This window comes from Pagrus major, chromosome 18 (genome assembly GCF_040436345.1).
Source record: "Pagrus major chromosome 18, Pma_NU_1.0".
NCBI classification, from domain to species: domain Eukaryota; kingdom Metazoa; phylum Chordata; class Actinopteri; order Spariformes; family Sparidae; genus Pagrus; species Pagrus major.
Genome location: NC_133232.1, coordinates 25,462,048 through 25,479,282, shown reverse-complemented (window position 1 = coordinate 25,479,282; position 17,235 = coordinate 25,462,048). Strand labels below are relative to the sequence as shown.

Sequence of the window (17,235 nt, the reverse complement as noted above, 5' to 3'; positions counted from 1 at the left end):
AAACTAAACTGAAAACATAAAATGAACACACAGTCAATCGAGTCATCATTTTTCAAGTCAAGTCATGAACCTTTAACTTCCTAGTCCAATCACACTCAATTTATTTTGTCAAGTCAAGCTGCAAGTCATCAAAACAGTGACCTGAGTTGACTCAAGTCCAAGTCACAATGACTCGAGTCCACAACTCTGCAAATAAATATCTAAATTCTTTGTTCTCCTCAGGAGGACAGCCACAGGTTCCCAGCTGTTTGTCTGAAGTACAAAAGCACTGAAGAGTACTGAGGCGATAAAGAGGCAGCAGAGCACAAATCCACCCACCCACACATACACAAACAAGAACAGACAGACAATTAGACACTCATTCATGTTACAGTTGGCTCAACACTCCACCACTGTCAAGTACTTTATTCACAATAAGGTCATTTTCTTCTTTAAAAAATCATTTTTAATATACAACACAATTTTTGACAAGACAACTCCGTTTACAGCTAAATTTGAGCTCTTGAGTTCCAGCTTCTCTCATAACCAAAGCAAGCACGTAGATGACGGGGGAGAGAAGATGGAGTGAAAGGGACAGATGAACAAGGGTCGAAGTTAGAAGAAAGAATGACGGGAAAGACAGTGAGAGAGAGGAGAGAGGGAAAGAGAAAGAGGACTACGCTTAGTATGATTTTTGTACTAAGAACCAAAATACTCAAATAAAATGAGAAAAAAAACAGTAATAAAAAACAGTAAGAAAGTAAGAGTTAAAGAGAAAAAAAAAGCAGAGGTGTACCGGGATGCTGTATCCGTGGCAACCTCACATGCATGTCGGTCTGTTTGACGCTTCTGCTCTGTTCTGCCGTTTCACAAGTCCACATACACAAACACACACTCACGCAAACTTGAGTGTGTGCGCCCCCATATTCCAAGCGAGTGTGCATCTCTGGGGGTTAGAGGGGAAGGGGGGGCGAGAGGGGAGAGAGAGACAGGGAGGAGTGAGAGGGAGTGAGAGGAAGCGGGGGAGTCGTCCCCGACACAGTTCTCCCTCGTTCACTCCCTCCGTCTCCAATCCTTCCCTCCTTTCCTGGAGCTGAGTAAAGAGTCTCTGTCTCCCGCATCATAGCTCCGGTCATCCTCTGTCCAACTGTGCCACTGTGTGTGTGTGCGTGTGTATATGTGTCATATATATAAATATATATCTATAAGCGATTCCATATCTGTGGAAACCTGTTTTGGCAGGGGTTGAAAACTGAGGAGCAGAAGCTGCTTTAAGTTTGTATCAAGGGGACAAAAGGGAGCTTGTGACTTACATCATGTCTAAGTTAATACTGACATTAGTGTACTTTACAAAACATAAATTAGTAGTAGAAGGTGAACTTCTTGGGAAAGTCGCGTTGGTTCTGTAGGAGGGAATCCTCATCAGTGTTGACCTGTGTGTGTGTGTGTGTGTGTGTGTGTGTCTGTGAGTGCATGTCTCAGTACTGGTAGGCGATGGGCACAAGCTCAAGAGTCTGTCAGAACGGGCAGGGAGGTGGAGGTGGCGGGGGGAGGCGGGGTGGGAGGTGGACAGAGAGATGACGAGGAAGGAGGAGAAGAGATGGGCTCCTTTCCGTGACGGATGCACCCATCAGCCAATCAGCCCTGGGCTCCTCCAAGAAAGGGTGCGGTGGGTGGCGCCACCTGGGGGGTAGAAGTCTGCAATCACACATGGGTCCAACAAACAGACTGAATATGATAACATGTTTACACTAAGGTCTCATCAACTAAATGTGAACGTGTGTGTCTTTGTACCTGCTATCTAGAAATGTAAGTGTAGGTGCGGGAGGGAGACCGTCCCTCTGACTGGCCGTTGGTCGAGACGTTCAGGAAGTCCCAGATCAGAATGGTGTCGTCGTGAGAACTGCTGATGATCTGAAACTCATCGAACTGGAGGCGGAACACGCGGCCAGAGTGTTCCTGAAAACACGGAATTAAAAAATGATGTTAAAATGCCGTTACGCCACCGATGAGACGCAGCAGAAAGCGAAGGTTGATCAGCCAGTGTAAAATATGAATGATTGTTTGTTAGCTTCTGATATCAATTCTGTTTTGCAGTTGACTCTGTTAAGAGCTTTTTGCAGCACCACACCAAACTGGACATACACATGGATCTCATGTAGCATCTTGGCATACTCATAAATATCCACCCCATTCACATCAGACTTAATATTAGAAACCAATATATATAATAACCAGCAATTATAAACTTAAATCTGAACCTCTCTAACTACTATTGTTTTATAAAAAGCATTTGTTTTAGCTAAATGTAGCTAAAAGTAGCAAATGAGTAGTTATCTCTAAGAATTCTCAAATCACAAACAAGATACGTTATAGATATGTTAGAGGAAATGAAATTAACCATTTCTGATTTTTAAAACACATGAAACGAAAATCACATTGTATTTTGAAAGGGCGTTTCGAAGTTTGTGTTTGTTTTTAAATCCTAATCAGTTGAGACTATGGATGTTAATGATTAATAATCAATTAATCGCTGTTAAGAATTTAATTGATTCAAATTATATTAACCGACAATCAGAGACGGGCCCAAATACATCAAAATAAAATACAAAGTACTGGTATAAGAAAATGTATGCAATTAAAATACAACTTATTTGCAATTTAAAAAATAAAAAAAAAGTATTACATATTAGCCATTAAAATTTGGTAAATATTTTGTCTTATTCAGTTTATCAAGTAACTTGGTGTTTACTTTATCTGTTCTTTTAACATGTAATGTAGCCTACTATGATTTTGAATCAAGCACAGATGTGGTTTTAAAAGTTTTCTAATGAAAATGTCAAAAGTATTTCATTTACTATTAATGATTAGACAATAATCAAATGTTAAGGCAGCCGACTATCAATTAAAGACATTTCTTAAAATTTTCATCCCTACTTGAGACATTTAAAGCCAACATCTAGAGTGCTTTAAAGTAACTGCAGCTTGTGACACAACAGGCTGAATCAGTGATACTCACCACTAGTGTGCGCAGACATAATGTGCTGGCGGGGGCTCGTGGGTCCAGGGCTGCCTGCAGGTCCCACACCTTGATCTTACTGCAGAGAAACATGAGATGACACAATGTCAGGAACAAAATGTGTCTCTGTGAACAAAGGTTTGTGTGTATGTGTGTGCGTGAGACTGACCCGTCGTAGGCGCCGCTGACAATCCTTTTGTTGTCAAAGCGAATGCATCGCACCAGCTCCTCGTGACCTTCCAGCACTCGCAAACATGCCCCACACTCTATGTCCCATAACCTGGAGAAAGAGAAACAATAGCAAATACATTTCTCAATATACAGCCCCACAGCCACAGTTTGTTTAGGTTTCAGTGGTTGAGAACGGTATTATTTTAACAACATGAGACTGAGTTGCGTAAAATTAACCCTGTACTCAAAGCGTTTAAGCCAACTGGTCTCATTTCTACGTTAAATAAACTGTCAATACTCTTTTCAACAATGCACCTTTAAACACATATATTACACAATATATCGGCCATATACACGTTCAATCTCACTCACGTACCGGATTGTGTTGTCAGATGAGCCGCTGACCACCAAGCGATCTCTGTACTGTAGACAGGCAATACCCCGCTTATGACCATTTAGAGTGCGTACAAACTCACAGGTGCTGGTGCTCCATACCTACAGGGGAGCAACACAGAAACACTTCACTTTGTGGATTTGAAACTACAGAATAAGACATTTCTAGTTTCAATGAAAGGATCATTGGCCATTAATTCACACTCAAATCCAACTTTGTAATGGCTGCTCTTGTTACCTTGATGGTGCGGTCCCCTGAGGCTGACACGATGTATTTGTCGTCAAAGTCGACCACGTTGACAGCAGCCCGGTGTCCCACAAGGACACGACGTAGGCTGATGTCAGTAGGAGAGGCCATGTCCCAGACGGCGATAGAACGGTCCTTGGAGCAGGTGACCATCAGGCCGTTGGCGAAGCGCAGATGAAGAACTGCCTCGTTGTGGTGGATCAGTGTGTTCAGTACCTCGCCCGTCGTCACCTCCCACACCCTGCAGAGGAGGACAGGTAAAAGGAGACGGGTGGAGGTAAACAAGAGGATGAATGATGGAGAGATGATGAGGGCAAAGGTGGTAGAGAGAGAAATAGAAAAGGTGGGATGGGGCAGGAAGGGGAAATTGGGATGTGGAATAAGAAGGGAGGGGTGAGAAAAGTGGAAAAAGATAGAAGGAAGGGGTGAGTAGGAAAAAAAATGAGATGGGGGCAGTGGGAAGAGAGGTCCAAATCAAAGAAAAGAAGGTTGACAATAGGGAGTGGAAAAGACATGTAATGGGAGCAGAGGAAAAAGGAAAACAATGGAGACATGAGAGAATTATGTTTATTAGTTTTACAATGGACACACACACACACATTTGGCGCATGTACACACACACACGCACGATCGGCTGTGAGGAACATGTTACTGAACTGCACCGCTGGGCATTAAGAGTCAAACGCAGAACACACTGGAAAAGCTGACTGCTAAACCTACAAACAAAGTGCCTGTCAAGCTGTTGCTAAGGAAGTCAAGTCACATTTTCCTTGGATACAGCCCAGCGAGTACGGCTGAAGTGTGAAGTAATAAGAGCATTAATGTTGAGCTTCTGTGTGCAGTAGCCAAGCAAGTGTCAACATACACACACACAAGCCAGGTCTTTAAATATCTGCAATAAAACTTATCCCACTATCTCCAGTAATGATTATAAATCCAACTTGTTATGAAATAAGACACAATTTAATGTTGCCATACATTAGGAACGTACATTTTACAAAAATGTCATGAATATAATTCATTTTCCTCCTCCTTATTTTCCAAATCACCTGCACTTGACCAGTTTGATAGCAGAGATGTATTTTGTGTGAGATATTTTGCATAAAGATCATGGCAGGTTTGGATAACGATAAAACAGCCACATTTTCTAAACAAATCACCTCCTCAGATAAACTCTACTGTGTGTAGTTTTGTACATGCTGCTGTGCTGACAAACTATTTATTATATCCTTCAGATGCACTCCAGTTTAAATGGCTGAACAATTATATATGATCAACAATCCATTTATTATTGATATGTATGATTTATTATCATTCAAGTGCATCCCTGTGTATCTGACCTAACCTGATCTTCACTGTGAAGCATTCTGTTCAGTTAGAGAAGCTGTGCTGCAGGAACACATTTGTTGCATGACGCCCACACTGGAGCTTTTAAAGTCAACTATTCTGCTTTTTTAAACTTCTGTACATGAAACAAAATGGTCTTTAACACTCATGTTAGCAACTTGTCTTTAGTAGAGTAATCAACCCAAAAAGAAACATGGAGAGTCGGAATTAGTTTTGACTTATAATCTGACTATTAGAGCTGCAACAATTAATCGATAAATTAATTAGTTGAACTTTTTTGCTGATCGATTCATTGTTATGGTCATTTTCAACATTTGCTGGTTTCATGTAGCTTCTTAAAGCAACAAAAGTAGTACAATTTTTAACAACGATTAATTGATTTAGGGATTGGACATTAACATTTTTTAGCGCCGATCGTCATTAAAAACCTCTCACAATAAGTTGATTGTGGTGAATTTTTATTATCAGGATAATCGTGTTTCGAGAACATTGTGAATATGCTCACATGAATGAAAAAAGCTAGCTTGCTGACGTCCTGCCTTTATTGATTTCCCAAATTTATTTCGGATTGCCTTAGCCTGTCACCATGGCTGAAGAAATGGACAATCAAAATCAGATATGTGTAAATACTACGGATACAAACTAAAGAATGACATGAAGATTTATTTATCCTTTATTTGTGCAGGAAGACCTTATAATTTATGATTACTTAAGATGCTTTAATTGTTTGTTTTTCACACAAAAAAGATGTGATGCAATAAAAATATTTGTCTTCTAACAAAAAGTCAGGTTAGAGTGACTTTTTTTTTTTTTTTAAGTTTCTAAACTTTGAAGAATATTTTGATGATTATAGAGATAATGACAAGAGCAATTATGTTGGACAGGATATTGTCATGACATTTTTATAATGTCCAATGCAATTGTTTAATTGTGACAATAATCCATAATGAAAGTAAGTGTTGCAGTTCTAACTGCTACACAATTTCTGTCAAAGTCCATTACTGAGGATAATACATTTACTATTTTCTAATGCCCATCTGCCATGGTCTCATTATGTTCTACTGTTACATAAGGATCTCCACTGTGTTCAAACTGAATGTGGGTTAGTAAATATAGATAAATGACTGACATTTGATCCAAGCATAGTCTAATTAAGTCACCCACACATTCAACATAATTGACAACAACTTTCTCTTCAATCAGTTTTAAGCTTGCTGACGCAGCTTTGAGTTCTATGCCAAAATACAGTGTGTACTTTCTGCAGCTACATTTGTGTCATACCTGACAGTTGAGTCAGAAGACCCGGTGACGATGACCCTCTCATCATACTGCAGACACAACACTGAACCTGTGTGACCGGTCAGTATCTTCAGACACTCCAGAGACTGCTTATCCCAGATCTGTGAGGAGAAAAGGACAGGAGGAGGAGGAAGAGAAGGGAGGAAGACGAGTGAGAGGGAAATATCAACAGAGGAGGAGAAAGAGGAGAAAAAAGTGGTTTTGAAAAGGTTGCAGATTTGGGTCATTCTAAGAATGGCCTATTCTCTCAGCAGTGTTCATGCCCCATTTCCCCACTGCTGCGCTGAGCTTTGTGTGTTATATGTAAGAGCCATTCAGCTCTACCCTGGGTGTGCGTCAGCCTCCTTCAGAACAATAAGAAGACAAATCCGCTCTTCTCCTCCCTCCATCCTCCCCTCCTCTTCATCATCATCTTCTACTCTCCTCTCCTCCCAGGGCAGACAGAAAACATAACGGGTCTGGAGCTGAGCCTTTTTATCCGGTAATTCACTTGTGTTCTGTCTCAGTGTCTGCTGGTTTAGCTCAGCGCCACAGACAATAAGATGATAAGCCGTACTGAGCCAGAAGAAAAGATTCAATTCATAAATGCATAAAGCCAGGTTGGAAGAAAACAACCACACACGCAGCATGCATGTCTTTCTCACAGCCAACACTTCTGGCTCTCTCCAATGCTGCTTAAACGCAAAAGGGAATGATGTTAATTTCTTCTACGTTTCAGTTTGGATCAGCAGGACAGACTTATTCATGCCTACTGTCATGAAAAATATTCTTAAGCATGCAACGGTCCAATGTATATATTGACATTTATATGAGGTAACAGTAGGGTCGTAGTGATAATCTAGTCTTCACTGCTGATATTTAAAAAGTGACAACAGAAATAGCAGGTAAGACTATGTTAACAATAAGAGAAAAAAATAAATGAGATTTGCAGTTTTAGGAGTTCACTCAATGCTGGGGAAATATGTGTAAAAAAAATGATGCAGTTGTCATTGATAATTCCTGTGTGTGGAAAATTACTTTACAAACATAAAAAAATGTAGCACGATTTATCCACCGTGTACAAAGTTAACTTGAGAAATCTGTGCTGTAAAAATATATTTACCAGTAAAAATGTAGAAATACACAATAAAAAGGAGGTCAATATTAATTCTGTTAAAAAGGTTATAGTGCTTTCTAACTAGGCTTGCTGCAGTAGTCCGAGTTACCGTCTTACTCAGTGTTCCTGTTGCAATTGCAACTTGTCCTCCACCCACACAGTCGTTTTAAAAACAATCAATACTTAGTCTGACGATGGACACTAAAGTCAAGGTGTCTGCTCTGTGCAGCAACAGAGTCGCAGCAGGAGTCACATTTCACTTACCAAGTGACGAGGCTAAGGAGACTTGACCAACAAGACGATGGCAGAGATTTGTTGTCAAAGCGAAAAGGTATTTGGCAATATTTGGGATTTAAACACGATGGTTGTGTCTGAAATCAGCACTTATTCACTGCTCCCTACTCACTATCTCGGGAGTCCTAAATAGAGGACTATATAGTGAGCTCAAATGAAAAAACACTTTTGGATACCACCCGGTATACACTACCAGTTGAACACTACTTTTCAGGATGCATTGTGGGATACTTTGAGTCAACTACATAGGGTGTAGTAATTCCAACTGAACATTCAGGTGGCCCTACAAAAGGGCAAACTCACTATACAGTCCATTTTATAGTGGGTTGTGACCGATTTCGGACACAGCCAAGGCTAATAAGGAACCTGATAACTCTTACGTTACCAACTTTACAAAGACTGTATAAAACTACACCCTGACATATTTCAAACTGATCTGAATGATCGGTGTTTTGCACTGTAGTCGTATTTTTTGATGAACAATAGCTGTGAGTGCTAAACTAATTGAACAAACTGCATTTCCTGACTAGCCTACTTCATAAAAAAGTCAACGGGTATTTCGCCAGTAAAATGCTTTTAATGTGAATGTAATTTAATGTGCAGCAGTAGGGAGCAGCGCTCTATAGATAGTAAGTCTTCTTTGTAAAAAGCCGTGTGTACTGGGCAACACCTGTGTTGTCACAAGCGTATTAGTTGGTGGGAAAATTGTCACCACAGCAACCCTATTTCTAACTAAATCAGCTGGCATTGATGATGGTTTCACATCCTTGTGCTTTGCAGGTGCCATCAGCTGTAATTCTAAGCAATAGGTTTTTTTCCCCCAGGAATTGTGAGGGCATCACCTGACTTTTTTGCCTTTTTATTGATTTGTGAATAAAAAAAAAAAACTTACTACCATGTCTACTATACAGATTTAACGGCAGAAAGTTTAGAAAACAAGTCAGCGGGTGGCAGGGTATAAAGTGGGCCAGTTCATGCCCTTGATGTTCAATACACACGTACCTTAATTGAATTGTCCCTAAGGCCACTGATGATCTTGTCATCGTCGTACTGGAGACAGTAAACCCCTTTACTATTTTCTGAGCGACACTGAATCCTCTGCAAGTTGTGTCTCCCACATCGCCAATTAGCCTCAATAGTCTAGAGGAAAGAGGGAGACACACAGAGTGAGAAACACAGAAAGCAACCAATGAAAGAAAGATGGAGGCAAATATCATATTACATAACGTCATTAGAGGGGAAAGAAACCGATTTGACTACTAGTGAGCTGGAAAGTGGTCATAATTGATTAGAATAACATCAAGATAATTAACTCAACTTTATTAATAAGCTTTTCTACATGAGTGGAGCAACATTGACTGACTGAACATGACTTAAAAAGGTTAATAAACTTGCTACATATTGACATAACTCCATTAGATTAGCCAACAGGCATAGTCAAATTAAGACTTTTCCAATTTTTTATAAGGTTAATAAATAAGCACCATGTCAGATGTACATACTGTCTTAAACTAAAACATGTATTATGTCAGTTTCAAATGAGAGTCCAGATGAGCATCTTTGCGTTTCAGAGTAGAGCTAAAGCGTTCAGTCAATTAATTGATTGGTTGATCAAAACACAATCAGTTGCCAACTATTTTGATTTTCGATTAATCATTTCAGTTACTTTTCAGGCAAAAAGGCATAAATAAATAAATATCTGGTACAATAATAAACTTACCAAAAAGCTAAAAACTAAACTAAAAAACTAAAATCTCTAAAAATGTGTCCAGTTAAATACTGAAACCCATCTCACTGTCTCTTACCTCTATGTCTTGGATGATCTTGGGATAAAGGGAGTGATAGTAAGAGTTGGGTGGGACTTCTGCTGTGCGGTTCTTGAACAGATATTTCTCCCTGAGGCAAGAAAAATAAAAGAATGACATCTGCTTTGTATCCACTGGGATTTTTTTCCCCCACATACAATAGACACTTAAGACCAACCAAGTATAACTATACTTTCTGCTTCTTTTATCTTAAATTACAAGCCATGAGACTAACAGGCAGACTGGAAACAAGTAGTTTACACGTATCCTCAAAAAGCCTATTCTTCATTTCTTCCAGAGTGTAGGGCATGGTTAGATCTTAATGTAAAGCAACAGTAAGATAGATACCCCTTTAAGTGATTGCAAACAGGTCTATGTCCTTTCTCACCACTGGTGTCTCTCAGACAGGCCTTTCCAGAGCGGGTCGGTGCGGACCATGCGTTCGATGAGCTTCTTCCACAGCATACCCTCAGAGATGACCCTCTGCCACTCCTTACACACCAGCTCTGCTGAGCATAGCGAGCGTGCATCCAGGAAAGACAGGATGTTCTCCGCTATGTGATCCAAGCCTTGGGCTGGAGGGAGGAAGAGAAGGGGCTGAGTGAGTGCCTGCTGAAAAATTAATAGCATCTCGTCTGGTTGGTTTATTTGTGCCTGAGGATCATTATTTTCAGATTTTACTTTTCAAAAGTAATCCCTGTTTATTGGGATTTATTTCAAATATTAAAAATGCCATAAAAAAACGTGAAAACCAATACAGAAACCAAGGTGAGAATTTTATAAATAACATTTGTACTACATCGATGTTCCTATGCAGAAAGAAACACATTTCCATGCATGGACAAAAATCTAGATAACCTTAAAATAATTTCTTTTTCCAAATCACCTCCTCTGATGATAAGTTTTGTGCATTCTTAAATGTGTAGTCAGGTTTAGGAAGACGGAGCTAACACTAGAGCAGTTGCCGCTAAATGTTGTATTCATATTCTGTGTCTGTATCTGTATCTGTACCTGGCAGCGCAGTGATGAAGTCCCTCTGCAGCATGGGTTTGAGGTAGGAGTTGATGTGGCCGTGCTGGTAGTGGCACATACGGGAGATCAGGCGCTCTACAAACTCTACCTGGTCGGCCTCCGACCACTGGTCAAACAGGGTGATGCAGTGTTCCTTCTCCTTCTCATAGTTCCCCTCTGACGGACGCTTACGGGACCCCACGACAGGACCATTACTAAGCTGTAAGGATTAGAGGGTACAATCAGATTTATGAGATATTTTGAAACATGTATCCATGTTAGATTGAGAGTATTTTCAGAGTTTCATATGAAGCAAATTGTGTCAAGTTGAGGCACTCTTCAGCAGCATCTCATCTCAATTAGTCCTTTATCATTACTTGAATTAGTTTGTTGTTGAGCTGCAACCATTAGTCAATTAATCGATTGTTTGATGTAGTTGTAGTTGAGGATTTCATGCTGTTTTCAGCCTCAAGTATGGGGATTTCTTGCTCCTTCTTGCTCTGATTTATATCATTGTTTACTGAATATCTTTGGGTTCTCAGCTGACAAAACAAGACATTTAAAGACATTACCTTGGGCTCTGTGATTGACATTTTTCACTATTTACTGACATTTTATAGACCAAATGATTAATCAATCAATCTATAAAAATCTGTCAATTTGTTGATAATGAATATTCTTCCAGCCCAAATGTGTTGGATTAAAATGGGGACTGAAAATGAAAGTTGTCGTATTGGGCTTTAGTCTGTGTACAGGATCAAGTGGAGGATCTTAGTGTTGCAGAATGGACTAAGTTAAAAATCAATTTTCATTGCAATGGGTTAAAGCTTGTTAAACCACCGGAAGCTCATAGTGGTGGGGCTTTGTGGGAATAGGAAAAAAGCTTTAAAACAAATGTTCATGTTCAACAGCATGTCAATCCAACATAAATTATATTCTAACATTATTAAAAGTGTACTTTCTTAAATTTTCAATGATTTTGAAGCCTGTGAGAGCTTATTATGAACTTTTATATCATGATATCACTGAGCAGCAGATCTAAATTTTTCCACACACACCTTGAGAACTGTGTTCTTCTTTGGCGACAGATCATCCACGAGGTTCTGCGACTCCATCCCCGACGTGTTCTGTAAAAAAAGAACAAAACAAAGAGAAGGTGCGGGTTAGAGTTTTGTTCTCTTCATCTGTGTTCAAGGCACTGTGAGAGCCAGGGCAGCAGCGTGGACAGCGCCGGACACAAGAGTGCCACAAACACAGCCAAGGAAGGGTAACCATCATGACTTCTGAGGCGTGCACGCACAAACACCCGTGCATACATACATACACACACGCACACATACACACACGCACGCACGCACACACACACACACTCACTCACTCACTCACACACATATGGAGTGAAAAAAACTGAGCACTGCAACAAAAGGAATCTATTTGCTTGCTTGCTTGTCTGTGATGTGGGCTAAGTAGTCTGGACAGGAAATTAAACTGCAGCATCTTGGGTATGTCACTGGCAGCAACTCAGGCATGACTGTAATGAAACTAACATCAGATAGTGGTCTTACAGCATACAAGAAGGACAGGAAAAAAACCTGGGAGGTAACCGGATCCCACCCATTTCTAGCATGACTAAAGTCTTTAAACGATTTGAGTCCTTTACAAGTGCACTGCATACAATTTAAATAACAGGGTTATGGCACAAATCATGGGCTGGCCAATTAGCCTTGCTCTTCACATTTAATAAATAATAAAATATAATGATGAACACTTTATAGTATTTATAGCATATCTACTTCTTCGGAAATTAGGGACAGCCAGGCAACAATATCATAATCTTACATTCATAATTACATCCACAAACCAACCAGAAGACCTGCTATTCTGTTAGGTGGGTTGATGTTTACTGGTTTTAGCTAAGGCAATCTTGAACCAACACATTTGCATCCTGTAAAATTAAAATTTTCATCAAATTGGCACATTCCTGAACTACAAAGAAGCACACACCACAAACTATAGGAAATGAGCAGGAACTGTGCAACTCTACAAGAACATAACTACATGTGAAACATGCCAAAAAGGGACAAATGCATCATTATTTGCAGTTTTCTTCTGCGTTTGGATTTTTTTCTGAACAATCAGACAACAAGGATAGGAGATACAAAAGGCCTTTAACTGTGAGAGGGTCAATTTTACCACATATCTGTGGAGGTGATGACTGAGCCAAGGTCACAGTCTTGCCACAGAAAATGGCTATGTTGGTAAAAAAAAAAAAAAAAGCTAGAATGGCCTGTCTGTTGTGCTTCTCCAGAGGCCTTAAACACAGGATTACTATCTTATCTATATATTCTTCTCTGAGCAAAACCAGAACCCTCTGAAGAAGTGTTCCAGACTTGCTCAGTGCAGTTACCCATCTATGACACTGGTGCATGTGGAGAGCAAAACCAATAGAGATGTTCTCTGTCTGTAGTTGGCGCTAACACAACCACACAAACAAACAAACAAAACAGTTAGGTATCGAGACCAAAGCAGACAGGACAAGAAGCCAGAATGGGCTTGCTGGTGTTGATGATCATGCAGAGCAGAAGAAGAGACAGAAGGAGGGGGGAAATAAAAAAACAAGACAGACCAGGTTTGGCCAGGCAAGCAGGCAAGCAAGCATGTAGCCTCTCAGAGCTTGAAGGAAGACCCCCCACCTCGACCCTCACACCTCCAGGTAGAAGAGGAGAAAACGTTACTCCTCAGTGCGGGGTTATTCTCTGGTACCCCTGCATCCAACCCTCCACGCATGCCAAAGTTAATAGCCTACATTCAAACTCGTCTTTTTGTAAAAGTCTCCAGTTTTCATGACATGGCATAATCACTGTTTGACTTTTTAAACGCTCTGGAGTCTAATTTAGATGCCAGAACTGTGATTTGACATGATTATAAAGAACTCAATTACAGTTTATAAAGCTACAATTCTGTTTCCAGCGGAGAGAGTTTGAGAACGCACCAGAGAAGAACCTGAGAGCAGTGTGCTTCCAACAGGGAGGAAAGGACAACGGAAGGTGAGGAGGTAGGAGGGTGAGGGGGTGAGTGGGCGCTGTCCGCACCAAGGTGGCATGAGGAGTCGTGTGGAGTGGGCGAAGAAAAGTGAAGGGTGAGGAGATGGCGAGGGAGGAAGGGAAGGGAGAGGAGGAGGAGCAGCAGAATTAAGAGGAGAGAGGCAGAACCTGGTTGTGAGCCCGGGTGGAGGGGATGCTCTGCAGGCACCTGAGTGCACACAAACTCTCAGCCACCGAGGAGCAGCCCAGCCAGAGAGAGCGAGGCACAGAGCACTGTGTGAAAGAGAGAGAGGAAGGGAGGAAGGGAGGAGGAGGAGGAGAACGAAGTGGACAGGGTGAGGGAGGAAGAGAAAGGGAGGAGCGAGAGACCAGAGATGAGAAGTAAAGGAAAAGTAGAGGAGGGGGTTGATGAGGGAAGTTGAGAGGAGGAAACCAAAGGAGGTGAGTGAATGGATGGATGGATCAATGAATGGACAGATGGATGGAAGTGGTGAGGAGTTGGTGAGGAAACGGGACAGGCGGAGTGTGGAAAAGTGTAAGAATTCAAAAATAATGAAAATAAACACATAAACAAAGTTTGGTTTGAAATTGAGAGGTGGTGGGTGTGTAACCATCAAAAGTGAGGAGAGGAGAAGAGGGGAGGAGGTGGGGGATAGTGAGGGGAAAAACCAGTATTAGAGCTACACACACATTGGCACAGTGAGCGCAGGTACACACACTCCTTCACACACGAGATACAGACTGATAAACATACACACAGAAGCATTATTAGACATGAACTGGGTGGGGATAGGTAGAGGAGAGGAAGGGGCAATAGGATTAATTGTCAATTAATGTCACTATTGTTTTGACAGAAACCCCAACCGCTGTTCTGCCATCCCCACTCTCATGAGTGGTTAGTGAATAACACTGGGACAAAAAAAATTAAAATAAAATTAAATACAGACACAATCCAGACGAAAGTCATTTTTTTTGTAGGTCCTCAGACTGCACTGATGCATAATACTTACTAAAGTAGTATAAAGTGTGTAACGAAGAATGATATGTGTTATCATTCTACAGAGCAAGGAAATAGAGGCGAGGTGTACATTCAAAAAGTCCACGGGCTACATAAAGTACCTGCTACTGTCACATAAATCACGTTTCATAGAATATTGATCCTAATAATCTCTTTCCACCATTTGTTCCTTATTCTGTGGCTGTGTAAGCACTTATGGGTAATTTCTGTTTTCAGTATTTATAATTAGTTATTTTGACCAACATAAAGATCAACAAGCAATTTAAGATTTGAAAGTCATGTATGTATTACATCTTATTCAATTCTCTGTCTTCACATAGAGATTGTAATGGCTGTATAAATTTGATAGACTTTTAAACACCTTGGTTAAGTCTGATGATGGGATATCTACTAGCAGCCTCCATTAGTATTTTGTCTCTATTCTTGTAAGTATTTCTCCCAACGATGGTTATTCACTGCCTATAAACATCTGTAGTATTTGTGGATAGAATTAGCAAAGTAGGAACAAACTTTTCACCCTGGTAACTTTAGTATATATGACACTTCCACATAATTTACTAAACAGCCATACGTATTACTTTCTAGGGCCTAACTTGCTTTGTTAGTATGGCGATACAAATGATACATTAGTGAAAGAAACTGAGGCTGTGCGGTATGGACAATAAATACTAGCCAAACAAATGATTTCAACAACTCTATCCACTTGGAAGTTCATTGACAAAACACATTTGTGCTTTATCTTAATTGACGTCTTCCTTTCGACCACTTTGACCCCTGTTATGTTAATGTTAGCTATTTGTAAGCTAACGTTAGCCTAGATGGCTAGCTGATCAAGACATCGTCATTTCACGAGACAACTATGTTACCTGTAAACAAAATACGACAGTTTGTAGAGAAAATTATATCATATTGATAGTTAATGTTTCTAGTTACCAAAAACAGAGTCCACTGCCCTCACCAATTAACTGTTTTGGTATGGTAATGGCTGTCAATCCTAGCATTTTTAGCATGTTAGCTATTAAGCTAATTGCTACCTCGCTAATCGTGGTAACGCTATGTGAATGAAAAGGCAATACACTTCCTTCTACGCACTTTGAAAATATAAACAGACAAGCAGCACATTGTTACGATTCCCTCTACATTACGTTGTATTACGGGGTATCTTTGACTGTTACACACGTCTATTACCACGAAGAATGTCTTCACGTAAACTATATAATAAAACATACCCGTGAATTTACGTGGTTCATCGCCTTCTAGCCTGTGTTAGCTGGATGGCTAAGTATCAGACAGGGCCCAGTTAAAGTGGCGCAGCGTCACCGCAGTGAACGCTACCCCGAGAATCCTCGGCTGTCTTCGGCCGACGACTGAACACCAACCTTTTAATTTCCCCGTTGTTTACCTATTTTATCCCAAACAACATTTGTTCTACATTTACCAGATGTTGACGTATGTGTCTTGTTTATCAATCCGACGAGTATGCGGAGCATTCTTAGCGAAATGTATCGATAATTTCAGGCCCTCCCTCTGATTTCTGGTCCCCCCTCCTTTCTCCTCCACCTCTCCCGACGAGCTGCTTCAGCCCATTCCTGCCGTCGAATCGAGCCTCGGCGCTTCCCGCAATATCGGACCCATACTGAACACGTCGAGTGTTCAGGATGCCACAACGAAACGAATCTTACCATCAGTTCCAGCGTTTTGTCCTCCATCTCCGGCTCCATGTTGACGATCCCCCCCGAAACTCGCTCTGAAAATGGAAACCCAGCCCTGCGTCGGCGGCCCGCAAATGCAGAGACGTCATTCACTTCGCTCAACCACACAGCTTTGGTAGGGCAGTGTCAAAAGGGTGGGTGGGGGATGGGAACGCCCATGCAATGAAGAAACGCGCTGATTGGACGGATTTTGTCAAAAGGGGCGTATCTTCGCGGCATTGCCTTTTATTGATTGGCTAACCGTGCTACCAAGGCTTCCCCGGTGACTCCCCCAAACAAAAGGGCAAATGGATGAAGATGCTGTTGCTATCCTGAAGAGGAATACACTAAGGCAAAATCAATCATCCGCATAGCTTTGCAATAAAATGCTGCAGAATATTGGTTATTTTAATGTAACGTGTGATTAAAGGAAATGATAACGTAAATCCATCAGCGTAACACAAGTTGTGGCGCAAGGATTTAAGCTCGTGTGTTCCTATATCTTTGTGCTCATAGGGTCAAATACACCTTCTGATAACAGGTTTTGGTTGTTTGGTAAATTACTATTTAATTGCATATTTTAGAAAATCCACGCAGGATGGCGCATGGTTAAAATAAATGCAAGTGAATACAAGAGTGATAAAAGTGACATAGTACTTACTCTTGCAAAAACATGATTACTGTTAACTTAGTAAATTTGCACTCAAACCTGGAACTGCATGATCATGGATTGATGTAAGAAGACATGTTCCTAGTTGTATTATGTAGTTATCCATTAAACTCAGTACGCCAGGCACTGCTTCAGCTACAGTCATCCTTTA

General features: G+C 40.8%; 1 protein-coding gene across 3 annotated transcripts; it reads right to left on the bottom strand.

Moving 5' to 3' along the window:
- Positions 1-361: 361 nt before the first annotated feature.
- Positions 362-16,528, bottom strand: fbxw11a (F-box and WD repeat domain containing 11a). Of its 3 annotated transcripts, none has more exons than XM_073486833.1 (13): positions 16,406-16,527; positions 11,720-11,788; positions 10,662-10,881; positions 10,039-10,225; positions 9,651-9,741; positions 8,848-8,985; positions 6,438-6,556; positions 3,801-4,050; positions 3,546-3,664; positions 3,168-3,278; positions 2,999-3,077; positions 1,774-1,938; positions 362-1,662 (listed from the first exon to the last, which is right to left on the bottom strand). In XM_073486833.1, the coding sequence occupies exons 1-12, from the start codon at positions 16,442-16,444 to the stop codon at positions 1,777-1,779; spliced, it is 1,584 nt and encodes a 527-aa protein (XP_073342934.1). In that variant the 5' UTR covers positions 16,445-16,527; the 3' UTR covers positions 362-1,662; positions 1,774-1,776. The 3 variants fall into 3 exon arrangements, with proteins under 3 accessions (XP_073342934.1, XP_073342937.1, XP_073342935.1); XM_073486836.1 differs by lacking the exon at positions 16,406-16,527 and adding an exon at positions 15,953-16,045; XM_073486834.1 differs by having other exon boundaries at positions 1,594-1,677; positions 16,406-16,528.
- Positions 16,529-17,235: the final 707 nt, after the last annotated feature.

Excerpts from the sequence above, each read along its gene's own strand:
- fbxw11a (XM_073486834.1), bottom strand. The coding sequence starts at position 16,444 with ATGGAGCCGGAGATGGAGGACAAAACGCTGGAACTGATG. Across the intron at positions 4,051-6,437 it reads TCTTCTGACTCAACTGTCAG|GGTGTGGGAGGTGACGACGG; the intron begins GTATGACACAAA and ends CCTCCTCTGCAG. Across the intron at positions 3,078-3,167 it reads GTCAGCGGCGCCTACGACGG|TAAGATCAAGGTGTGGGACC; the intron begins GTCAGTCTCACG and ends GTTTCTCTGCAG.